The sequence below is a fragment of the Musa acuminata genome, chromosome BXJ2-3 (assembly GCF_036884655.1).
Source record: "Musa acuminata AAA Group cultivar baxijiao chromosome BXJ2-3, Cavendish_Baxijiao_AAA, whole genome shotgun sequence".
Classification (NCBI taxonomy): Eukaryota; Viridiplantae; Streptophyta; class Magnoliopsida; order Zingiberales; family Musaceae; genus Musa; species Musa acuminata.
The window spans coordinates 41,291,998-41,318,487 of record NC_088340.1 but is presented as its reverse complement, the minus strand read 5'-3'; the positions used below and the strand labels follow the sequence as shown (position 1 = coordinate 41,318,487).

The following is a 26,490-nucleotide window of genomic DNA, read 5'->3' as shown; positions in this document are numbered from 1 at the left end:
CTCAACACCAAAAGCCTTGGGGAACATAAAACAAAAGGTTTAAAGAAGCAGTACAACTGTCCCAATTTATTGTAGGGAGGAGGGAAAACATTTTTTAGTAGCAGAAAATTGTTTTTGCCTTTTCAGAAAGTGTTTTTGCTTTTGAGGGAGGGAGAGAGAGAGGGAGGGGATGTGGAATTGGAATTTGGGGAGGAGAAGGTTTATCGAGTTAGGTTTATTACTCTTTTATGTTTTCTTCTTCTTTTTGAACCAAATCAAATCACAGCGCACACAGCCATTTCTTTAAGAAAGCTCCGTTTCTTCTTCCCTCCCTCCCTCCCCATTTCGCCCTCCGTCGCTCTCCCAGGTTTTGGTTTTGATCCCTTCTTCGGAGGCTTATAGCGCCGCGGCGGTCGCGAGAGGTGGCGCGGGCGGCTGCGGAGGTCGGTAGTGGCCTGTGGCGGAGTGGCCTTTCCGAGGGCGTGCGGGTTGGTCGTGGGCGATTCGTCGAAGAAGGAAATGTTGGGGAGTCTTGGCCGCTCGAGATCTGCCGCGGGATGGAGCGGCCCGATCTATGATGTGCGGGGTTGATTTCGGCGCGCGGTTCGCGGATTGTTTGATCTGTGCAAGAGGGAGGAGAACGGGCTGCTCGTTGTTTCTTCGACGCCAGCGTCATGGCGACCACCAAGCGAGCGTACAAGCTACGTATCCTTCTTGTTGCTCACTTTCTGTTGAATCCAAGTTCTGTTTCCTGGGTTTTCCTTTTGGCTGGTGATAAGGAAAAGTCCTTTGGTATCAAGAAAAGCACCTTTTTCAGTTTTCTCAATTTTTGAATATTATTTAGCTTAACCTGTTTGGTCCAATATCGGTTATTTGATCTGGTTAACTGGTTATAGTTTTGTAAAAGACGTGATCTTTTGATCTTACTCTGTCTTTAAGTTTTGGATCTCTGTAATCTTGCAATGAGATTTGTTAGTCTTGACAAGAGTGAACCTAGAGGAATTTGTAGCACATTCGTCCAATGTCAATTGCCTAAAGATTGGGAGGAGGACTTCGAGGGTTCTTGTCACCGGAGGAGAGGATCACAAGGTCAACCTTTGGGCTATTGGGAAGCCCAATGCCATATTGGTGAGTAAATCTTGTCTACTGTGCTGTGGTGATAGGTGTTCTTCTTCTGGTGGTCCGGTTGTAACTGTTAACTTTTTGATAATGTGCAGAGTCTGTCTGGCCATATCAGTGCAGTTGAATCAGTAAGTTTTGATTCGTCGGAGGTTTTGGTGGCTGCTGGTGCGGCTAGTGGCTCAATAAAATTGTGGGACTTGGAAGAGGCAAAGAGTAGGACACCTTATTTTGTTTAAGCAGTATTTTGATGATCACAGAAAGAAAGCAAGCTGCTTCATATAGTTGGCTCCCTTTTTTTGCTTTGTGCAGTCGTTCGCACTCTAACTGGGCACAGGTCAAATTGTATAGCTGTTGACTTTCACCCATTTGGCGAGTTCTTTGCTTCTGGGTCACTAGATACAAATCTAAAGATCTGGGATATCAGAAGAAAAGGATGCATCCATACATACAAAGGTCATACTCGAGGGGTTAATGCTATTAAGTTCACCCCTGATGGGCGGTGGGTTGTTTCTGGTGGGGAAGACAACATTGTGAAGGTTTTGTCTCTATTTCATTGTTTTTCATGTTTGATCGCTTTAATGAAATCATTTAGTTATACTTTCTTCGAGCCTGTTTCAAAATTTCTAATAAGGTGGTCAAGTTTGGTTTGCAGTAGATTATATCTCTGATTTTGGAGCTATAATCGGAGCTATAATCTACTGCTGATTTGCAGTAGATTTGTTTGATTGCTGGACAAGTTTGATCCCTTTTTATTATTACAATTGATTTTATCTGTTTACATACACATAACCAGATTATACCGGATTCTAATGTACCTTGACTTCTAAACTCTTGTCAACAGCTTTGGGATCTTACTGCTGGAAAACTTTTACATGATTTCAAGTTCCATGAGGGTCAGATTCGGTGCATTGATTTTCATCCTCATGAGTTTCTACTGGCAACAGGTTAGCTTTAATTCCAAATATAACTATGAAGAAACTGCAGAATTTTGAACATGTATTGTACGTAAAACAATATTCAAATGAGTTTAAGCTGGAACGCTTGGCAAATGGTTTGATTATTCTATCCCTTCAACTTCTTTCATTCTTCATCACAGAGTGTACTGAAATGCAAATATAAGTTATGTGCTGCCAAACCTATTTTTCTACCATAATAATAATTAGCTTTGAATTACATTATGCCTCTACTTTCTTAATTGAAATTGGAGCTTCATAATCTGATGTTGTTTGCTAAGACTTATTTGATGATCATTGAGTTGACTTGCAATTTGTTCTTTCAATGGTTGCAAGAGATTCCTGTAGTCGACTCCAAATGGTTGGGACTTACGGCTTTGTTGATGTTGTTGTATTGATGTGGACAGTATTTGTGATTTTGTGTGATCTTGATTTAGATGTTTTGGAAGAAATGGGTCTTCAAACATATCGTGTGAGCTTTCAATGGCTTATTTTCTCTGATTTTGTGGCTTTTCACAAAACTGTGAATCTTGTTTTGGTTGGATGGCTTGTTCTTGTTGTCAGCTCTGATTTTGGAGCTTCTGGCTAATCGATGTTAGCGAAGAAAAAAATTTGTGATGCATCAGATAAGAGGTCTTTGGAGCTTTCTCATTTGGTACCTCTGCACTTTTCTATGATCTCCCAACTTCCAATAATGATAACTTTTTTTCTCTTTTCTGCTCTTCCTTATAACTAGCTTTTAAACCTCTATTTGCTTTTGCAAATACCTAATACGGCTCTGTATTCAACATAGGGTAAGCTAATGCTGTATTTTGATAAGGAATCTCCCACCAATTGAGATCATCATGTGCCTTCTTGCATTCAATGAAAATATTGGGTACATTAAAGAAAAAAAATAAAGACTGTTAAACCTCATGTCAGTTAGTACAACTGATGGAAAAAATAAATAAATATTGAAGACATGAAAAAAAATGAAGACTTTCAGTTATTGATATAAATTCATTACAGCTGTAACTGAAAATTTATGGCTATTGGAGGGGTAAGTTTAGATCTGATCAATTGGTCCTCAATTAGGTATGGAAGTCAGCAAAAGAAAGTTGCACTAATTGAGACCAAAAACTTTGTGATTTCTGTTGGAATGGGTCAATCTAATATTGGAGAATAGGTGATATAAAGTACTGTACAGATTCTGCAGTATACTTACTGTACCATCTGTAAGGAAAACAAGAAGTAAACTGTAAACGAAAAGTAATAGACTAATGGAGATAAAAGATGCAGAAAAAGAAGATCACAGGAAGTAAAAAGCTTTCACTCCATGGAACCGCTATACAATGCTCCTTTCTAGCTGTATGCCTCTATAATAGAGTAACTCAGAACTTGTCCCAGAGAATCTTAGATACTATCAGACTTTTTTTCACACTGGTCTAATACCAAATAATGCCTTATTAACGCCAAAAATACCATGTATTGTTATTCTATACTTAAATTTGTCTCCAGGAAACCTAAAACTGATTAAATTTATAATTCATAGCTGGATCTTTTTTGTTCATGAGTTGGTAAAGTTCAATAAGGGCTGGTAACTCAAAAACAGGGCTCTAAGTTGAATATCCCTTGGTTTTCTGTTTCTGTTTCATTGGAAAAGAAACAGTAAAGGAAGCATGAGCCCAAATGGTTTGTTCAGGGTTACTTTTTTCAATAGCTGCAGCATCCTTGTTTATATGTTTTAGTTGGTTGAGTTATAAATCAATTTTTACTTGGTTCTTAACAATGCATTCATAAAGTTGTAATAAGGATTTTGTACATTATTGCCTTGTCTACGCATCAACATGTGTTTTGCCAAGTGTGCAATTAAGAATATCACCAGAATTTGACATTTGAGAAAAGGTTTGAAAAGTAGGAAAAGGTAGCTGTGAGAATTAATTTAAATCGATATTCATTTGAGAATAGAAAAATATTGAAAGTAAGATATTAATATGGAAAAAAGAGTAAAGTAGGGGGATAAACTTTGTAGTTTTTGGAGTTCTTTCTGAAGTAGTTTTGAATGATTGTGTTTTAAATTCTAAGATTTAAGAATAGTTGAGCATTTTTAATTGATTAAGTATTAATTTGGCTTTAAAGGATTAATTGGAGAATCACTTGATGAAGGAAAAACACATGATTAACTTAGTTTTTTTTTTTTTATAATTTAGAAATATTGTTGTGGTGCTTTAGATTTTGCATTGACTTGAAATTGAAAAGGGCCTTTAGCTGAGTGGCAGTAAGGGAGAAAGAAACCATGTGTTGCATGGTTACGTGATGAATGAAATATTTCATGTTTTAGTATGATTTTCTCTTCATGTGTGATATATTAGATTCAGTGAGTTTCTGATATTCTAAATGTCCTTATGAATTTGCTTGGAATAATTGACAAATTCGCTGCTACAAGGTTAATCCCACTCCACATAAGTTGTTTGGGCTAGCAGGTTGGCATGCTGTGAACATTAATATATTGCATTTTTGTAAATTTTTTTAGAAATTAGTCGTATACTGCAGAGTATAGGCTTTCTTTTTCTTGTTTTGCCAGCTAAGTGCTACCTATCATGGTTTTTGAGATTATTGTCTGTATACATACCTTATGTAGTTTATGACAATCACTTTTGCAGATTTTGTTGATTCTTGCTTTATTTTTTTTTCTCATGTGCCGATTGTATACTTTTCTACAATTTGCTAACACTTCTTATGCTCATGGATGAAAGATTGCATGATATAATTCAAGTTAGAATTGAATTATAAGTATATTGTTGTTATTGTCTATGCTTTCAGTTGTCTGAATATTAAATGATTATTTTATAGGTTCGGCTGATAGAACTGTTAAGTTCTGGGATCTTGAAACTTTCGAGTTAATAGGGTCTGCTGGACCTGAGGTATTCTTTAAGTTCATTTCATTGAAACTGTCTTGTGTTCCCCCCCCCAAAATTGTTTGGTTGATATCCCATATTATTTAAAACTGTCTACTTTTCTTGTAATTAGGCCTCATCTGATATGTACTCAAGGTGTGTAATATGGATATTCACATTGTTAATTATTTAAATAGGTTTTACCTCTTAGGGATGCAATGATGGACAGGGAGTTTTGAGATATCAGGGCTATTTGTTGACTGAGTAGAAAAAAGCTGATCAAGTACACGGCTTGGTTTGAACTTGTTTGCCTGGAAAATAAGGCAACATTTAGCTTGATTTGTTATACAACAGGCTAGCTAGAACGTGGGATTGGCATGCCTTCTTACTCATGGGTGACTCTGAAGAGGCTGGTTCTAGCTCAATCGTGCTTGAGCATTTTCCCAAATAGCCAAGTGTAGGGTATACTTTTGCTAGTCCACCTCAGAATTTCCACCAACACATGTAGTAGCAAGATTCCCTCTTTGTGGTAGTTACCCTTGCATTACTTGGATGTCTTCTACAAACCATTATTTTTTTAACATTTTCTTATATATGTGTCTTGAGAACAAGCCTTATCATCAAGGTAAGGTTGCTTGACCTGGGTAAATATGATCTGGGTCATGAAAATAGTTTTTTTTTTTTTCTAGAGGCAACACTGTATATATTGAGCCTCCTAGGCCCTGTTTCTTTTTTTTAATAAAAGGTAAGTGATGAAGGTGGGATTCGAGTTCAGGCCCTGTAAATATTTTTTTAATAAAGGGTAAGTGATGAAGGCGGGATTCGAGCCCAGGCCCTCTTGCATTGACACGTATGTTGTGCATTGGACTGCTAGGTTTCGAAGCTGCTTACAAATTATGATGATATTTTATTAATTGTTTCTGTGTTCTTTAATAGCCTTCTCTTTTCTACTCTATCCAAAGGTTTTGATGCTAGTTATAAATTATAACAGACATCTTATTAATTGTTTCCACATTCCATGCTTGCCTTCTCTTTTTGGCTCTAACCTGTTGTCGTTTAACCAACCGATACCCTGTGTGTATCTGCAAACCACTTGGTTAGCTATTACGTTTGTGTGCCATGTTCTATACAGTTTTCAATCTTTATTTTGTTCAATAAGCTGCTTATTAAATAAGTTTGACTCCAGACTTCTGGTGTGCGTTCTATGACATTTAATCCTGATGGGAGAACTTTGCTTTGTGGATTGCATGAAAGTTTGAAGGTAAATTCAATTGCTTCATTTTTTTCATTAAAGGATATATGGATGCTAACCTTGGTTGTATCCAGGTTTTTTCTTGGGAACCAATAAAATGCCATGATGCTGTGGATGTGGGATGGTCTAGATTATCAGATATGAATATCCATGAGGGAAAACTTCTTGGGTGTTCTTACAATCAAAGCTGTGTTGGCGTGTGGGTTGTGGACCTCTCTGTGTGTTCTAACTCCTCTCACACTTAATTTTCAAGTTGTTTATCCTTTTTGTATAAGTATTGACTAATGTATATGATTATATATAATTTGACACCGGTAACTCGACACCATGAATTACAGCGCATCGAGCCATATGCAATTGCTAGTGCTGCTAATCTAAACGGTCACTCAGAACCTAAGTCTGCATCAAGTGGTAGTGTGTCTATGCAAGCTGATAATAATATAAAGTCTAGTATGGGGAGGCTATCAAGTTCAGAGCCAAATGCTAAAGAGACAAAACCAGTAGCATGTAGGTTACTGATCTTTCTTTCTTTTAGTCACCTTAAATTGTACAGCTCCCTTCCTGAATATGTTTGAAGCACTAGAAAATACAAAGAATTTACAATTTTCTTATGCTATAAAGTTTAATCAACCGCAGATGTCCCTGGTACTCCTCAAAGGATTGCAACAAGTGGTGGCACAAAAACAACTACTACAGCACCAGCCCCAGCACCAGCACTGGCACCTGTTGCTACTACCGTAAAAAGAAGTGCATCAAAAGCTCAGGCTACAACTAATCTTCCAACCATAAAAAAATCTGATATAATACCTGTCATTGTCCCTAGAACTAGCCCCAGATTGGAGCTGTCCGCTGATTCTACTAATGATGGGATTGGAAGAACAATACCATGTGATATCCAATCAAAATCTGCTAATTTTCGGAAAGTATCAAACATCAACGAAAATTCAGAAAGGGCAGATATGTCAGTTCAGTCTGGGTTTGTGGGCAGTAGAACCACTGAACAAAATGAACTCATGGACCAAACAGCTATTTCTTCTGGCAACTCTGTAACTCAGCGAGTGACTGGTGGAGAAACTAACCTGGATGATGTTAAATGTGTTACGACAGGGAGGCCAGGAGCAAATCTATTCAGAGAATCAAGTGCAAATTATGATCATGAAAATCGTAAGTGTCGGTCCATAAATTTGTAGTTTCCTGTTTCAAGAAGCTTTAATTTTTAGTCTTAATATGCTACACTTGATATCTTATATTGTCAAGTTTCTACTGCATAATCTTTTTTGCTTGATTTCTTGTTTTTCTCAAGTTCTGTTGTCCCTTGATGGATGTTGCAAATTCTCATATATTCTAATTCAACACGCAGAATTTATGTTCCTTTTCTCCCCTGGATATGTGATAATTATTGAAATAACACTCCTCTATTCAAGGACTAATATGAGAGCATGGAGGTAAGTACCGAAGGACAATTGTGGCAAAGAAATACTAGCATTTGTACAGAGGTATGGTGAAATCACAGTGCTTAAGAAGTGTAAACCTTGCCAGACTTAAATTTTGCTCAAGACAGGCCTAGGCACATTTGATATTAGAAGTGTATTCGGTAACATTTGGCTCATTTGATATAAACTAACTGAACAGTTATTTTTTGGACTATGTGACCCAAACCAAACCAAGCACATATGGTTAATCCATAAGATATAATTATCCAAACCTAAAAGAGTATGATCAGCTTAAGTTACTGGGATTCTTTCTTATGAAAAATGTTGTACTCTCGAGAAAAGAAACAAAAATAGATGTCCATATGGATGTTGATGAGTCTTGGGTGTGTGTAACTCAACCAATCCAGGAATCTAGTTGACTTAGATTATTCTGTTACATTTCAATCTTTTCGGTGTATTTACAAAATATTCTGCTGGAGGTTTTGGTCTATGTTTCATCCATTAATTATCTTTTATTTGATTATGAGCAGCAAGAGGCCCTCATTTTGCTATATACTGACATGTCACTGTACTACAATGAATCGGTATTTTTACTGAATTCATTTTGAGTAAATTGGTTATTTCAGATGGCATTTACAATAGTTATTTTGTTATATCTTAGATAACATTAGAATCCATAAGCCAAAGGAAGCATGCTCTTTTGATATTCCAAAAGGAGGTATATATTTCCTGCTTATTTTAAATCATGTTTTAGATGGTAACGTTTGTGTACTATCTAATTTTCTCATCACTTGTAGGAAGAACAAGGTCACTTGTTGCAACCTGGGAAAGGAGGGAACATTCTCCAAGTTATGATCAGCCAAGATTAAGCAATTCCTCTGAGACCGGCGCTACTTCTAGCTCTCCATATTCTTTGGTAAAATTTCGACTTGACCTGTTTTTATACATGGCAAAGTGTTCATCATGCATCTAAACTTCTTAAATCTTGTATCAGCTGGTTTCTGCAGGTAGTAACTCAGCTATTCTTCAGGGAAAACCTAAATGTGTTTTCGTTCATGAATCACATAGTATTTTTTAGGATTTTTATCCTTTAACTTGAGCACATTTGCTTTATCCTCGTGAAAGTTCCTATTTGGGGGGTTAAGGATCCAAAACGAGGCTTATTTGTGCTGTTTCTGAAGTACTTCAATGATATGCTGCTTTATAATTCATCCTTTTACTTTCTTTATTATTTCCAGAAATTTCAACATAAATTGTTCTGTATTTACATGTCTACTGTTCTACTCATCTCTTTTTTTTTCTTTTCTAAAAATGACTTGATTAAGTTTTGTGTTGATTGTATCGAACAGAGAGGTCGCAATCGATTTGCTGAAAAGGAAACTGTACCTGCTTCTGATGAGGATGCTATTGCTGTTTTACTGGGAAAACATGACCAATTCTTAAACCTGGCACAGTCTCGATTGATCAAATTACAGGTAAAATTTGTCTTGTCACTCATGATTGAAACAAATACAGTTCATCTGTATGTAATAGAATGCCATAAGTTGAATGTTTATTTGATTACAATTTCTCATGGATTGCTTAAGAAATATATGGACTTTTGGTTGTCACTTTCATATAAACATTGTTGAATGATATAAAAGTTCTGAGGAGGTTTCAATCAAAACAAGCTCGATCACCACACTTTATTGAGAATAAATAGCTTAACAGGCCATTGGCATGTCTATCATCAGCACAACCACCATGGTCACTCACCCATTTGTGAGTTAATTAGGTACATTTGTCATGAATAACTAGAACTGGTTGAGTTGACTGTTAATCAAAACATATATAAAGCAAACCAGGCCATGCCCTCTAAATCCAATGGTCAGACTCACACTTTTATTGCCTTAATAAAACAAGGTGAGGGATGACAATTGCACAAGGAATATGGACGGACTGCTCTATTTTGTTGTATTGGTGATGATAATCTGAGACGTGGATAATGTGTTGTCTTCATACTTCTAGTCTATGCTTTAAATATTTAATAGATACATCTGATATTACACGAAACCTGTACAGAAAAGTCTGAATCCTACTAAAGCAAATTAGCTAACAGTATGCTTGTGCTCATGGATTGGCAATCCACCATGAATACCATAGGCTGTTATCTGAATTACTTGTGACCTTCATCTGCTTCCCAGGGATTATGAAACCTGAAACTAACAATTCCAAAGTTGAACTTTCAGCGATGAGCTTTTATGTAAAATTGTTTTGCTTAAAATGATTTGTGTCTTGGGATTCCGTAGAGCAGGCTGTACATGATAATGAATTGGGCTCCAACCAAATAATACAATAACTTCTGTGAATTTGAGGCATCTGTCCCCATAAGCAAGTCCCTATTTATCCCATAAGAACCAGTCAGGAACATCAATCAGCACCCATGGATTTTGCATTCTGCTGTTCCAGAAGTTTGTTCTTCGGCCAACTCACTTGAAATAGTTTGCTTTGCTCATGCTTAGTGGTTATATGAATTAGTAAAGTTGTGGATGCACTTGTCAGCTGCCATATGTATCTTGATGGCTTGTGAAGCCCAAATGCCTTAAGATAATCATGCATCAATGTCCATTTTGTTCTTTTATAGTTTCACATTCCAATTGTATCAGGGTCTTGCTTGTTCATATAAATTCATGGTTCATCCTCTTTATGTTTTATTGCTTATCCAGTCATGTTTGACTTTGGGAATTAGGTATTAAATGCAATGAAACAGTTGTGTTCCCTGACATCAGAAGTTCAATTGATTTCATGCATTGTTGATTCAACACCTCAGCTCCTTTTTGCTCTTCTCTTATACTAAATTAAGTAAATATTATTGCTTCCCTGTTTTTGCAGTGTGAAACATTAGAGGATAAATGAATAGAAAATTTCTTGGATTTGCTGACAGTTATGCCAATTTAACACCACCAATTTGTGCAATGATTTTTCATTTCTTTAAATGTCATAATTTCCTCTCCAATTATGCTATTTAAAGATTTAGGAACTTATTGGCATTGTTTTAAACATGTGTATGGTGTCTATGCTTTTTGTATAATTTGCAGGTAGTTTGCCAACTTTGGGAAAGAAATGATGTCAAGGGTGTCATTGATACAATTGAGAAGATGTCCGATCATGCTGTGAGACATAAACACAGTTGCCTTTTCAGATAACAAAGATCTTCTCTAACTTTTGTAATGAAATAATGCAGGTCTGTGCTGATGTATTGAGTTCTCTGAAGGATAAAAGTGAAATCATTACTCTGGATATATGTGCATCTCTACTGCCACTTCTCACTGGCCTTCTTGAAAGTAAGATAGATAGGTATGCTTCCATCAGTCTCTTGTATGGTTGTCTAGCTTGAGATAGCTTATTCTCTTGTTTGTATACCCAGTAGTCTTAGCATTATGTTATCTGGGAGCCATTTCAGTGTTTAATTACCTGGTTTTTTATTATATTCTACTTAAGGTATCCTGCCTTAAATTTGGTTGAGTCCCAAGGCACCCTAGTACATCTGCAACCTTGGTTAAGTTGATGCCGGTATCGCTTACAGGCCGGTACCAGTTGGTAATGTCGATAATTTATTCCTTGATTTCATGCTGGTTTTGTTGACTGATTCCATGCTGTATTTAATTTCTACTCATTTGCTTTCTTAGCCTTGTCTTCTCTACTATGTATTGTTTTTCAAATTTTATATTTTAATTTCCTTTTTTTCCCTGTTTTATATATAGAGTTATGGGGCTTATTTGATAAAAGGTAAGCATTTATAAGATTTTATAATTATCTTTTTAGCCTTCCATTTTTTAAAGTCTTTGTCGCAGATCCTAACTCGATACACTTGGATGGTAAGAGTAGATGTTTATGACTTGTCCATGCCGAAGTAAAATGTTCTGATCACTTATCTTCAGTTACTTGTTCATTAACTTTCGGATTACTTGTTCTGGCTGAGAATGTACCCTATCTTATTCGCTCTCCATTGTAGGCATTTAAGTGTTTCCTTGGAAATGTTGCTGAAGCTAGTCAAAATCTTTGTTCCTGTAATCCGTTCAACATTGTCGGCAGGTCCATCTGTTGGTGTTGACCTTCAAGCAGAGCAGAGGTTTTCCTTTGGTGTTTATGTTTGTTTGAATTTACAAACTTCTAGTCTTCCATCACCAATCGCTAGTGATATGATTCTATAACAATTTTCTCTATCCATGGCAGGCTGGAACGTTGCAATTTGTGCTTCATTGAACTGGAGAAGATCAAGAATAGTATTTCTTCCCTTATAAGGTGATCTATAAACTCGCTCTTTTATGTCTGTTGCCATCTAAAGAAAGACTTGACTACTTCTGAAATGTCAAACACTGTTTGGATTTAAAAAAAAAAAAACTCAAGCTGCATGCCAATGACCAAATACTTATTAAGTGACACGATGGTAACATATTCTTTAGGATTCCTTGTCATCTTTTTTCAGTAACATTAGATCTCCCATCTGTAAAAAGTTATCTAAAAGGCATTTTACTTGAGACATTTTGGATTTTACCTTTTAACAGAAGAGGAGGGTCCATCGGAAAGGCTGCACAGGAACTGAATCTCGCTCTCCAGGAAGTGTTATGACTCACATATACATACACATGTACAGTGGATTTGCCATTCTTTATATCCTTTGCCTCCCCATTGGAAGCTGATTGTTCAACTGTTTATTGGGGACCTTCCCAGATATGGATGCTGAAGCTAAACACTACAAAAATTTGCTTATATCCTGTAAGCATTCTAACTGTTTTCTGACATCTACGGAACTAGCGGAGTCCATTCTGCAACATATGAGGAGTATATATGTATGACAGCGATAGAACATATTGTTCTGCATTGCTTGGAGAGTATCAATTGGAAAGAGTGGAAGGTTTGCTATCCTCTCCAAAAGTTGGCTGCATGGTGTCTGTCCTTTTTCGCTACATGACAAATTTGGCCCTAGTAAAAGTTTTTATTTGCATAGGATTGGATAATGTTGCCCAGGCCATCGATTTGTTTTGGTGAAGAGGCTGGGGACAACATTTTTTTCGTTGTACCATGTTCTTGTATCACAAGTTGAGTAATGGAAAAAAAAAAGGGGGGAAAACTTCACCAAAAATTTCGAAGCAGAGAGCTCGGTCCCTCTATCATGTGGTTGCCAAAGTGATGAAGGATAAAGGTGTCCACCGACATTGCCGCTGCATTTTGCCGGTCTGCAAGGTTTGTTCTTCTTCCAATGCATGCTTGTTGAACTTGTTCCAGGGAAAATGCAAACCGTGTTATCGGAAGTTTTACCACAGAACAAGTGAAAATGCTGTTCTTAATGATCTCTATTGTTTTTAATTCTTTGATAGCAATAACATCAAAAATAACTGTAGTCGACAAGACAACAAATTGCTTCCTTCCAAATAAAAACTCAGACCAGGAAACAATCCATTTGTGCCTTCATATTGATATTTGATGTTGATTGTGGTGGATATGTACTTTGCTTGTTCATTTGTGCTTTCATATTAGATATTTGATAGCAAACTTTAGTCTTACACTCATTTTATATATTGTTGCAGTGGCATCTCCTTTGCAATATTTATTTCAGGTATATGCAATGTAGATTCCAAAATGCATGATATCAAATACAATGACTGCCAACAAATCATCCTAATGTTACTTGTTGCATGCATTCACAAATGGGATTCCATTAACCTATGCAAACATTGTCTTCTGTGACACAACAATGAAAGCATTGTGTAGTAGCCCACCAAACAAATCATCTATCTATCAATGAAAACCCCAATAGTCTTAATGGCCTACCAAGCTTAACCACTTCACATTAAATGCATACAGCCATGGCATATCCTTGTTTTGGGCTTCAACTCCTCTTAACTCCTGGATGAGCTTTAGTGTCGGTGACCGCTCAGTATTGTACTGTGAAACAGAAAGGGAGAAGAGGTTACCGGTCTTGTGCCGTGAACGAGAAAGGAAGAAGAAAGGTAGCATTATAAGAGGATGTGGTCCAGTTAGGAAGAAAGGGAAAGGCAACAACAGATGGGTTTTAATAGTGGCCCTCTACTTAGTTGAGTGATTTGTCGGTTTCGAATCGAACATAGTATTTGAGTGGTTCAATTACGATTCTTAGGTTTTCGAAAAGGCAACCGGTGGTTCAGTTCTAGTTCAGATCGACGGAAGTATGAGAATCCATTACGATTCTTAGGTTTTTGAAATCGGAACCGGTGGTTCAGTTCTAGTTCAGATCGACGAAAGTATGAGAACGATCAATTCTCGAATTAGGGCTACTCACATCAATAGATAATATTATATCTAAATTTACATAATTTAAGAACATATATATCCTTTCAAAGTAAAAAAAAAAAAAAGGGCAAATATTTAGATATTCATATATGTTTGTTTCTTTTAATATTTAATATTGCTTTAGGTGTCATCCATACAATAAACTCAAGTCAATCGCTACTAACTGTAGTTACTAATTAGTTTGGAAAAAGTATTATCTAATCCATTAATTGCATCGATTGATTTTGTTTTATCGGCAACTCTACTCGCAATCAACTTAGCTTTCTATCAAACTTAGTCGAGCCATTGCCATGGGAGCCACATAAAACATGTAGCCATGATGCTTTCTCGTCTTCCTGTGGATTACAAGTGTAGTCGTACCACTTCTGATGCCCACCTTGTTCTACTTTGTGGTTCCTACACTGTGCCCACCCACCGATTGGTCTCACACCCCTCTCTCTCTCTCTCTCACTCATATATTGATTGAATCAGTGATGTAGATTGGAGCCGTCGAATTCGTACGTGCACGGATCATAAAGCATCATCAATGGATGTGAGTCATTCTTCTCCCGCTCTGTCTTCCCAGCCGCGGAAGTAAGTCGATGGGCTAAAATGTCAAACGGGCCACAAACACTGACGCCCGAGTCGCACCCGCGCCGCACAGCCCTCGGACAACGCAGGGGTCCCACACTTTGACCTAGAAGCTGGTAGAAGAAAAGGACACGCACCGCAACGACGCGACGCGACGCGTGCGCAACGAACGGTCCGCAGAAACCGTTAAAAACATCTAACGTCTATCCGATCCGATACGACACGATACAAACAGCGTTACGAACGATGATAACGGCCGCTCCGCTGGGCTTCCCGTCACGAGTAATAATGGCAGTCATTGATGCAGAGAAGGAAGTAACAGCAGCAGGGGAGCCGATCCGCCTCGAGCGAATCCGATCTTTTAGTCTTCCTCTTGGTGGTGGATTCGATTACTCTCCTTGGTGGCCATCTCTTCTCTCGGTGGTGTTGGCTCGAGAGACCGTACGCCGTGCTGCCGGGGCATCGATTTGGATGAACTGAATCTCCGGGATCGTGGAGCGCATTGATGGGCTTTGAGGCGGAAACCTTCCAAGTTTGCCCTCTTGACCAGCTACCGGATAAAGGTGAGCGGGGAGGAATGATGGCACGGAGATTTTATCTTGGTTCTCTTTCCTATTATGATTTCGAGGATGGGAGATGAAGAGATTGAATGTATGTACAGAAAGGGATCTCCTTCCCACTGATTCTACTGCTAATCCTGTTGTTGTTTGGTTCTGTGTTCTTCTTCTTCTTCTTCTTCTTCGTTTAACGCTTATGGTCTTTATCTGTGAAGAGCACAATAGAGGCAAGAAGTAGAGAGGCGAGTGAGAAGGAGGCTTGATAGATTCGTGGAGTATATAAAAAGGGAAAAGAATGTGCACTAGTGGGCGAAAGCACTCGAATCTGCAGTCTTTCCTCGCTCACATAACGCCTTCGGTGCCTGCTTATCCTCTTCCAAAGGTGCGCTTTCTTTTTCCACTTGCCTTTGATTCGTGCGAATTATTCTGTTAAATGGTTGCAAAATTTGGTTCGTTTTTGAGTTGTCCTATTGTCATGGTAGAAAATTAACAAGTGTATTGAAAAGTTCCAATGTTTGTTGTTCTGAACCCGTAAGTCATGAATCTTTTATCTTACTTTAGTATATGATCTTGGATATTATCTGTCTCCAGATTTGAATGGGTTGGTTTATCTGAATGGTTCTTTATATACATGCAAATGGAAAATTTGCTTAGTTGACTGAAATAAAGACGTCATTGATGGTTTGAATTTGCTTTTCTTTTTTATTTCTTGATCCCCAGCATACTCTTTATTCGTATGCTGAAATTGTGATACAAACCAGCATTTTGATAGAAACTCTTAGTCTAAAATATAGATATTGGCAGATAGGAAGAATGTTGATATCAGGAAATTAAAACTCTAATTTTTGGGTGCTTTGGGTTCTAAGTTAGGTTTGTAGATTTTTTTTTTTTCTTGTTGTAGATCTAGTAGCATTTTGTTTGCTTCTTTCCAATTTCCATTTTTTTTTACTGTAACAGCTTCTTTATATTTTTTTTGTTAACATCGGTTGACTCCCACCGATTGTTTTGATGACACTTGAAACTTCTGATATAATAACACAGACATGCATACGTGATCTGAATAACCTCTGGCAACCTGTGGGCAAGGAGAAGGCTGAGTATTTCACTCTAGGAGACCTCTGGGAACAGTATAGTGAGTGGAGTGCTTATGGAGCTGCGGTTCCAATCATCCTCGACAACCATGAAACTGTACTCCAGTACTATGTTCCATACCTATCTGCTATCCAAATATACACCAATAAGTCTCTTCCTTGTTTGAGGTCAGTGGAAAATTCCATTATGGCTCTGTGATGCTTCACGTCATGCAAATTTTGGGGAACCATAACGTGAGCTGTTGTTGACTTTATCATGCAGGATGTTGCTGGAAGAGAGCGAGAGTGAATCTTTTAGTGATGACAGTGAGAGTGACAAGATGTCGAAGTCGTGGGATGCATTGTCAGAAGATTCCATGATTAGCCAGGACAGTTCATTGCCAGGAAAGGAAATCCTGGGTCAAATTTACCTTCAATATGTAGAGTATGGTTCCCCTTATAAAAGGATGCCCCTCGTGGACAAGGTAAAAATTTGTGCGCTACTGATTCTTGTTGTGTCACGGCTGATTCCACTTCGACAAGTTGCAACTGGACTGTGTTTAACCCACTTAACTATAGGTATTCATTTTTTCTAATTTTTTTCTAAATAGGTAAATGAACTGGCACAACACTTTCCCGGTTTGATGTCATTCAAAAGTGTGGAAATGTCACCTGCTAGCTGGATGTCTGTTGCCTGGTATGTACATTTCTCTCCTTTGATATTTGGAATACTTGGAAGTCTCTAGAAACACTTGGCTTGTTGGGATCATTTGTAATCCTGTGGTGGAGTTATCAATAGCATCTACTTCAGTACATTGGATAATGAGTGCATAACATTCAAGCCAATCTGTTGAATTTTACTTGAGAATTGATCACTATGAACATATTTTATCTGGCAGTTTCTGGTTGGAGTTATCAACCTAAGAAATATATGCTTCCGTTTCTGTTTGTTCTTTTGCACCACATAGAGATGGCTATTTTTCTATTCTAATTCATACTGTATATGTTGCAAAATCAGGTACCCTATTTATCCCATTCCAATGCGAAATGCTCAGGATTTGTCGGCATGCTTTCTGACTTATCATACTATCTCTGCATCTTTCCAAGGTCTGTATTTTTCTGGAAATCATGAGATGGTCAAAGCACTTCATGCACTTCTTATGTAAATTTATTGTTTTTAATTGTTGTTGTCAGTCGTTTGGAAGATAACACCTTGTGAACAAGAAACCTTTCCTGGCATTTTGATTGGTATCGTTTAAATAAAAAAATACACTATTATGCTAGCTTATCTGCAAATATATCATGATAAAAATAACACATAGTAAGTATTACACGTATAAGAGGGGAGGCAGGTGGATGGGCAGTGGTGATCGGAAGACGGTGCTCCATGTCAAGAAGATGAATCACGAGACCTGAAGAATCGGGTCTTTTAAAATAAACATCCTTTCTGTTAATCGAATCGGACTGGATTGTCCGAAACAGTTATTCACTTGTGGTACACGTTCATTGTTTTGGGAATAATTTTCTTCTCTTCTTCTATTATATAGTGCAACATGCTTACACCTTCTGATTGCTTTTCTGTGAATCTAGTGTAACAACATGTTTCTCATAAAACTTTAAATTAAATCATCGTCATAAGCTAGTGTTCTTTTTTATATACTAGCTGCCTTCATAGATTCTATGACACAAGATAGCTAATAAATTTTACAGCAACGTCGTAATGTCTCAACTATTTGGGCTTCAGCAAGAGGGACCTTTAGCTGCCATTGAACTAATTAAAAAAAAAATCACATTCTTACTTAAATTAAGAGAACATAGATTTTTTATAGCTAACAACTTTTATTTTACTAACTGTATCTATTTGTTTGATGCTTATACATTGTAGAAGTGGGATTATCTATGATTGGATGTTCTGTTAGAAGACATGAATTTTGACTTTAAAGATGGATTATAATCCCAAACATGCTTGATGTCCTTTAATTTGCATAGGGTTTTTGTTAATTTGAGTATCATACATGTCACTTTTTTGCATTTGTCAACCTAATCGAGCAATTTCAATAGTGTTGCTCGTCTTACTAACTTTTATTGTTATGTGGCACTCTTGCAGATAATGTTGTACCTGGGGACACTGCAAAAGACTACTGTCCCATGGTAGCTAAAACAAATAAATGGGAGCAAAAGAAAGGGAGCAACTCTGTTACTCTTTCACCATTTGGTCTATCCACCTACAAAATGCAGGGGCGCATATGGAGAAACCCGGAGACTTCAGATACCGAGATGATGGACAACCTTTACAATGCTGCACAATCCTGGTTGATGCAGCTTAGAGTTGAACACCATGACTTTGAGTTCTTTGCCACTCACTGATTGTAAATATTCCTCCTCAAAGTAAGTTTCTGCATACCACAACAGCATCGCCCTGCTGGATAACTCTAAGCTTCAGAGTAGGTTGAAGGGTTGTGGTGAATCCAACCTTTGCTTCTTGACCAAAAAGAGCTGATGCCATACTGAGCCTGAGTGTAGGTTTTAGTCATAAACCTTTAGTTCACCTTTATGCTAAGGAGTTGATGTTTGTTGTTTTGACATTTTGGTTTGCCTTTGTATGAGGAGGCTTCCTCCTCAGCCTGGAAATGAGAAGAAAGAAATCTTCAGCTGTGTCTGGCATCTGCTAATTATGTTTTTGTTCTGCAAATGTTATCTTGGTGGTCATTTTTCTCATGTTGTTTTTGTGTAGAGAAGAGGGTCAAAGTAGATATGAAGGCTTAAACCACATATTCCTTCCATTATCTTCCTCATCCCAACTGTATATAGAAACAAACAGATTGGTATTGCAAATAACAAGAAATCACAAGTTTTGATTTGAATCAGCTACCTCTCTGCTTGTTTAAAGCATGAAATCCATGGAAAACATGAAACTGAAAGGAAACAGGGTTCTCTTCCCAGCTCATTATGACTAGTAGTAATTTGCCTGAAAACAGCAGGCAGAGCTTGGGCTAATCGTTGTTACTACAAAACTCAGAAGCAATAAATTCACAGCAAAATCTGCAGCAAGACGAGCTGCAGCCATTCTCTCGCATTATGCATGAATTATTTCACGATGCAGATCTTTATGACAGAAGCAACACCGATGCGGTGTAGTGCAACGATGGAATCACCCGGCTTGCAGAGTCGTTTATCCACTGCCGCCTTGAGTGCTGCCTGCAGGATCATCTCTGTGGACTCGGAATCGGTAGCCTTGGCTGAACCCTCCGCCAGCAGCGGAACGAGGCCCCGATAAATGAGGCTGTGCCTTGCGGGACTCTCATCGCTCACAGTCCAGTCGAAAGAATCTGTCGTCAGCACTGGAACCACCACAGACAGGATCGGAACTCTAGGCCGGTACTTGGCCACCAGCTTGGCCGTGGTGCCACCACGAGTCAAGACGACGATCAATGTGGCCTTGGCCTTGTTAGCTGTGCGGACTGCCGATGATGCGAGGCTCTCCAATGGGCTCATAGGAAGAGGAGCAGACCTTATCATCTCCTTAAAGATGGCATCATTGTCAAGGGAGGATTCTGCCTCAATGCATATCCGAGCCATGATCTTTACCGCAATCTCTGGGTATGCACCAGCCGCACTTTCACCGCTGAGCATGACACAGTCTGTGCCATCCAGAACGGCATTTGCAACATCGGTGGCCTCAGCTCGTGTGGGACGAGGGGACTTGATCATGGATTCCAGCATTTGAGTGGCTGTGACAACAGGTTTGCCAGCAAGATTGCATTTGTAGATCATCATCTTTTGGGCGAGGAAGATTTTCTCGATCGGTATCTCCATCCCAAGATCACCTCGGGCAACCATGAAGGCATCTGTCTCTCTCAGTATAGCATCGAAATTGATCACACCCTCCTGGTTCTCAACCTACATGGAACCAATAGCAACATCAAATATGTGAATCATTGTGATTTTTAAGCATGAAAATTATGAAGCCAAGAACTTCCAGCATTAAGCTCAGGGGATCACTAAATCATCAATCCAAGACTTCCCTAAGAAGGAATAACATAATGCTTAAGCAACTCTCTGCACCAATAAATCGTTAGAATTTCTACTGCAAGTTCCTATGCAAGCGAATTAAAACCAGCACTAGAAGCAAGAAATCTAAAAAAACCTGTAAGTTTGTAGCTTGGTGTTCACACACCTAAATGCCTAGAGATACATATGCATTTGCAAGAATGACTAAATTCAACGATTAATGCTTTGGAAAATAATGAGGCAAAACAGACCAGAATGATAAAAATATGAAGACAGTTTGGGTTTGAAATGCTGACCTTTGACATTAACTTTATGTTTTTTGTGTGAGACCCTAGAACTTCTCGAACAGTAACAAGATCTGAACCTTTACGGACAAAGGACAGGGCGATCATATCAATTTTGTTGGGAACACCCCATCCTAGGATGTCTTCCTTATCCTTCTCTGTCAGTGTGGGGAGATCCACCACGACACCAGGTAAATTGACGTTCTTCCTCTCACCTAACTTTGCAGTATTCTCACAACGGCATCTTACAGTTCCAGCATTTGGGTCACATGACAGCACAGTCATGGTTATCGTACCATCTGAACACAATATGGTGTTTCCAGGTTTCAAGTCTACAGGAAGCTTCTTATAACTCATAGAAATCATGTTTTCATCGCCCTTGATGCTGTAATCAGTGCTGATTGTGATTTCATGACCCTCCGTAAGTTGGATAGGTTTTCCATCCTTCAGGAAGCCAGTGCGAATCTCAGGCCCCTGCGATAACACAGACAAGTTAGTATGAACTATGCAGATTAATTAATGAAGTGAAAAACAAAACATAATATAGCTTGCAGAAAGAACATTAAAAAAATTCAATATTTCCTTTTCATTCATTTCGATCCTCAAGCCTATAATTTGATTCATTAGCATTTGTTTTCCTGTGGTGACTAACATTACTCAAATTCTGTTATAAACTAATCAGAACATAACTCTATAACAAATTACAAGTAGACATGGAGTTCTACATTAACCAACACAAACCTCTAACCCTGACAAGAGGTAAGCCTCTGGGAAAAAGATCTAAAAGTAAAACAATTTTTGAAAAATTCAATCCCCTTGTTCTCTTAACTGGAAGTTAATAGGGGACCCTAATTGCAAAGTAAAGCCTGGGGAGAGAACAGAAACAAATGCTCACTGCTCAACAATAAACAATAGAGCTATTTAATTGGCATAGAGCAAGATGGAGTCATGTTCAGATCTCTAAGATGGCAGCACATAAATAGCATCACTAAAACCTGGAAAGAAGTTTGAGACTTTGAGTAATCCCTAAACTATGCTTATCAAGAAAATTAGGGTAAGACAAGGCTTTGTAATATCACTAGCTCCATTAATAACTCGATTATGATCAAGGTTAGCAATAACTTATCAAGTAGATCATCCACCTAATTAAACACAACAATCAGTCAATCTGATATTGTAAAGAAAATAATAGGTGGTATGGGAATCAGAGACAAAACAGATGTCAACTAGAACATCCTACAGTCAAGTAATTTCAACTTGATAATGTGTCATTAGCCCCATTGATGAGCATAATTCTCAAACAATGTTCCACAATCAGTTAAACATGTAGCCCCTTGAGACTAAAAGTTATTAGATCTAATCAAGTCATTAGATCTGTGTCTAACACTGACAGGACAAATTATATTTTGCTTAGTCAGTCAAGCTGAAAAATTATGAGCTATACAGTTATTTTAAAGGATTCAAGGGAGAACTTCAGACAATAGGACTTTCGGCAACAGCGGTAGAACAAGTATACTACTATACTGTGGATAGATGAGAAAACAGATCTCTCGTGTGAAGAAAAAGGTTTCAAATGAAGCTATATGATGTGACAGTTTGAAATCCAGATGTATCTTCTAATTAATTGAATGTTCTTTTAAATCTCACTTATGGAAGCATATTTTCCTCCTGATTGGTGGTTGACTAAAAAAGGGCTCCTCGAACAGATCATTTGCCTCAAGTCTCCAATAGAGAACCACCCACAAGATTTTGGTGCTTTTGAATAGTAGTGGTAGCAATTGAAATGATGAAGCATATTTATTTTGTCAAAGTAGACCTTTTACTTCTAACAGTTAAACTAAGCTCAATGATCTGCACTTAGCAAGCAAGCCCAGAAGATTCCAAATATCCGATCAATATGCATGACAAATAGTATAACCCAAACATATATAAATATATATATGTAAATATATATACATACATTATATAGATGTATGTATGTATGTATGTATGTATGTACATATATACATAAATATGTGTACATATGGGCAAATTCCTAGAAAAAGCTACTAACTTTGGGTTTTTCCCATAGAACACTTTCAGAATTATCCATTATGCCCCTATCAATCGCCGCCCTTCGCCACACCTACGCCTGTGCCTGGCTATGCCTCCGCCCGTCGGCCGCCCCCCTTCGACCCATGCCTGGCCAGCCTGCACCTAGTAGCCCTACCCGTCGGCCCTCGCTCGCCAGCTGTGGTCAATTGTAGCCCTAGTCGATCGCCTCCCTCCCCTCCCCTAGCCGCCTACGCCTCCGTGCACAGGCTGAAAAGCAACACCAACCGCCCCTGCTCCCCTGGCTGCCTACGCCTCCACGTGAAGCTGGCAATGCCGACTGTCCCCCCTCTCCTCTCCTGGCCGCATGTGCCTCCACATATGATTGGCAGGCAATGTCAATCGCCCCCCTCCCCTCCCCTAGCCGCTTGCACCTCCACGCTAAGTTGGCAACATCGATCATCCTCTCCTCTCCCCTAGCCACTTGTGTCTCCGAGCAAGGGCCAACAAACCGAGTGGCCAAGCGCAAGTGAAGCCCCAACTACGGCTACGACTACGATGAAAATTTTTCAAAGTTACGAGGTCAAAATTGTCTTTTCACGCAACCAAGGTCGCTCTACAAGAATTTTTCCAACTTGGAGTGCTCTACAAGAAAAAATAATGTGTATATATATATATATATACATGTATATATATACATGTATACATATATACATACATATATATATATATATATGGGGTGCTCTACATGAATATATATATATATATATATATATATATATATATATATATATATGAATGTATATATACATGTATGTATATATATGTATGTGCGTATATATGCACACACATACATACATACATACACACATATACACATATACATATATACAGATACACACATATATACACACACATACACACACTATATATATATATATAAGGAAGAGGTAAAATGCATTTGTGAACTTAAACATACAAACTATGTATAAGTATGTAAAATGCTAACACAAACAAAGCACATAAAAAATCTGCTATTTTTTTCATACCTACTTTGCAATCTCAACCGCAAAAAGATCCAACGTTAGTTGAGATTCCCACAAATGCTTCCAGGGAAGTAAAGGTAAGCAATTAAAAACAGAGCAGAAAGAATGTTCAAGGCGCAACAAGACACAGTACAATCTTGTTTCAAGGACGTTTGCCTGGAGATTATAGAAGGCTAAATCCCTTTTATGGGAGACTCAAATAGACTCAATCAACATGCATTGTGATGCTAGATCCCTACAATGCAGGGTGGCATTGCTCATGATATTGGTAACAATATGACCAAAACGAATGCAAGATGGCATCTTCCATCATAGTGTTGTCGTGATGGACATGCTGCAACACCCATCATGACAACCTCGGCTTTGCATCAAAATATCTGGCAACATCCATCGGTTTTAGGGCATTTGATACCATATAGATCTCATACAACAACACCTAACGATACCAAATGAGACCTTTTGTGCAATATACTCTTTCCGATCGAAATCAACACAAATAGGATGGATTGTTAGAGAAACGAGGACGACCTTGGTATCGAGCATGACGGCGCACAAGATCTGGGTGTTGTGCATGGCGATCCTGAGGTTTTCCAGGGTCTCCTGGTGGTACTCGTGTGTCCCGTGCGAGAAGTTGAACCTGGCAACGTTCATGCCGGCCCTGAGCAGCTTCTCCAGCATCGGCACCGACCTCGACGCCGGCCCGAGCGTGCACACGATCTTCGTCTTCGGCAAGCACCCATCGCTGGGCAGCTCCTTCAGGATGCCCTCGATGTCGATGTTCGCCATCCCGGCAAGGAATCCCTAGACGAAATAACACGTAAATGAAACACACGATAGTCTCCAACTCGACGGCGGCCAAAAACCCGGCAGCGTTCGAGATCAAATTGATCGGAAAGATCAAAAGGAGTAGAAATGAAACCTAGATTCGATCGCGTCCTCCTCCCCCTCCCTCTCTTCTTGAGCTCGGTCAGTTAGCGAAGCGCGCCTTCACCGCGGCTTGGGGCGTCATTTAAGCTGGCGTGGGCGACGTGCCTGCGAGAGGAGAGGGGCACATCAGCCGTCGGATGCGCGAGATGTGCGGTCAGATGTGCACCATCACGAGAGGCAGGTGAAGGAGGAAGTGGCGGAGAATCTGAAATAAGCTATTTCACTCGTGCGTCTCTACCCACGACCGTACCCGCATCGTGATTGCCGAGAATGAGGGATGGAAGAGGGGCCGAGGAGGGGACAACGCCCATGGTGTTCGGCGACGCCTGGTGGGCGGCGCGTGGGTTTTGAATGAGAGCGGAGGGAGGCCGCTGGTATTAGGCTGAGAATTGCGGCGAGCAGTCGGCGAAGATGACTACTTTCCTGTGGGTCTGCGCCTCGTGACAGGGACGATTGCTTCGTTCGATGCCCGGGAATGATGGGACACGGTGCGTGCACGAATATTAACGCAGGCCCAGGTGATCAAATTACATATACACCCCTATAAAATTTAAAGATTTTCGTTTCTTATAAATTTAAGTATATTCCAGCAAATGTCATTGTAACAGTTATTCTAATATTAGAATTCGATTGCAATCATGACAGATGTTAATTAATGAGAATGACATATATAAATTTAAATGTTTAAAAAATTATAAGTCGAATTTTTGTTTTTTAGAAGGTATGTATATGCAATAGTAAAATTTAGAGAGGTAAATATGTTATTTCCAAACGTTGGGAAGGATACATAAGTAAAATAGCTATTATATTATTGGTGTATATATGTAGTGTGCGAGAAGCGTGAAGATTCTAACGGCGAGATTTTCTGGACCCACAGTCCGGGAGTCTACGACGACCAGGGCAGGGAACAGGATCCTAGCTGTTGAAATGGACGCCGCGTGTAATGCCATCTAGGGACCCACCAAGAGCAGCTCAAATATTGCAGCCTAAACAAAGTGCTGTGGCTGACATCGAATACCAAATCCGAATCTGACTCTGACTGATTAATTAGGTAACAGAATTTGCACCCAAATTAATTCGGCATCAAAATTAATTGACTATAATTTTTTACTCGATTATATTAAACTATAATATAAAAATAACGCCATCGATTGATAACTAATAAATATATGGTAAAAAAACCATGAGAAAATTAATTGATAAATTTGAAGTTTTTTTTCATGCTGACGAGTACTTTTTATAAATTTTCTCCACAAAACATTTCAGAAAAAAATATTTTAAAAATATAATAATATCAATATATTTTATATTTTTCATTGAATATACTCAATGACAGAATAAGAGACGTACTTGATCTCACATAGTAGAGGGATATTTTATCTTAGAGATGAACAACTTTGCTTGCTGCATCTGTTCTCCAAGGAATCTAACATTCTAACAAAGATATCTGTGGTTTAGTTCAGGTGAGACAGATAAATGCTACTGAATACACCCACAGATATCTTAGAGATGATTAACTCTGATTACTGGCTGCATCCACAGATGTCTTGGCTTAGAACAGTGGTTAATCCAACAATCTTAGCACACAGATAAACCACTGTCTCCAAGGATGTGCAATTTAAATGGCTGTGGACATTTTTCATGACAACAGTTTGTATAAATTCTTGATTCTCTTTACCTTCCATTTATATCAGACTATTATTTCCCAGATCATTAGCCTAGAATTTAAGAGATCTACCATATTTGATGCTATCTACCATGATACATATCATCTTAGAAAAACTAGGAGAGGCTATTCAAAACAATGTATGATATACAACTAATTGAGAACATATAAGACAATGATGGACATGGTCAAATTGGAAACAAGTATAGTTCCTAGTCATACCAGACAGAAAAGAGAGAGGTAGGCACAGGCTTACCAGCACTTTAGTCTTTTCTCTTGGGACATCATTTCTGGTGAATTCACTGGTCTTTTGGTTAAAGCTGCTGTTGAATCATTGTTGCTGGAATGAACAGCTTCTTAATCTTGAGTGAACAACACATGACCAGGTTAAAGAGTCTGCA

At 38.6% G+C, this 26,490-nt stretch overlaps 3 protein-coding genes across 6 annotated transcripts; 2 read left to right on the top strand and 1 right to left on the bottom strand.

The window, feature by feature from the left end:
* The first annotated feature begins 227 nt into the window (after positions 1–227).
* On the top strand, positions 228–13,069 carry LOC135608329 (katanin p80 WD40 repeat-containing subunit B1 homolog KTN80.4-like). Of its 2 annotated transcripts, XM_065101069.1 has the most exons (18): positions 228–684; positions 977–1,107; positions 1,197–1,314; positions 1,411–1,637; positions 1,943–2,045; positions 4,887–4,957; positions 6,117–6,191; positions 6,257–6,400; positions 6,521–6,689; positions 6,819–7,346; positions 8,277–8,333; positions 8,413–8,531; positions 8,965–9,090; positions 10,693–10,767; positions 10,839–10,951; positions 11,610–11,726; positions 11,831–11,899; positions 12,163–13,069. In XM_065101069.1, exons 1-18 carry the CDS (start codon positions 654–656, stop codon positions 12,224–12,226), a joined length of 2,337 nt encoding a protein of 778 aa, XP_064957141.1. In that variant the 5' UTR covers positions 228–653; the 3' UTR covers positions 12,227–13,069. The 2 variants fall into 2 exon arrangements, with proteins under 2 accessions (XP_064957141.1, XP_064957142.1); XM_065101070.1 differs by lacking the exon at positions 8,277–8,333.
* Positions 13,070–14,801: 1,732 nt separating this feature from the next.
* On the top strand, positions 14,802–18,779 carry LOC103978678 (uncharacterized). Of its 3 annotated transcripts, none has more exons than XM_009394562.3 (7): positions 14,802–15,060; positions 15,280–15,436; positions 16,096–16,313; positions 16,408–16,609; positions 16,736–16,821; positions 17,143–17,231; positions 18,232–18,779. In XM_009394562.3, the coding sequence occupies exons 2-7, from the start codon at positions 15,350–15,352 to the stop codon at positions 18,489–18,491; spliced, it is 942 nt and encodes a 313-aa protein (XP_009392837.2). In that variant the 5' UTR covers positions 14,802–15,060; positions 15,280–15,349; the 3' UTR covers positions 18,492–18,779. The 3 variants fall into 3 exon arrangements, with proteins under 3 accessions (XP_009392837.2, XP_018679160.2, XP_009392836.2); XM_018823615.2 differs by having other exon boundaries at positions 14,802–15,148; positions 15,270–15,436; XM_009394561.3 differs by having other exon boundaries at positions 14,803–15,060; positions 15,270–15,436.
* A 180-nt stretch (positions 18,780–18,959) lies between these two features.
* LOC135608328 (pyruvate kinase, cytosolic isozyme-like) lies at positions 18,960–24,571 on the bottom strand. Its single transcript, XM_065101067.1, has 4 exons — positions 24,416–24,571; positions 24,025–24,297; positions 20,432–20,893; positions 18,960–20,024 (listed from the first exon to the last, which is right to left on the bottom strand). The coding sequence occupies exons 2-4, from the start codon at positions 24,280–24,282 to the stop codon at positions 19,212–19,214; spliced, it is 1,533 nt and encodes a 510-aa protein (XP_064957139.1). The 5' UTR covers positions 24,283–24,297; positions 24,416–24,571; the 3' UTR covers positions 18,960–19,211.
* Positions 24,572–26,490: the final 1,919 nt, after the last annotated feature.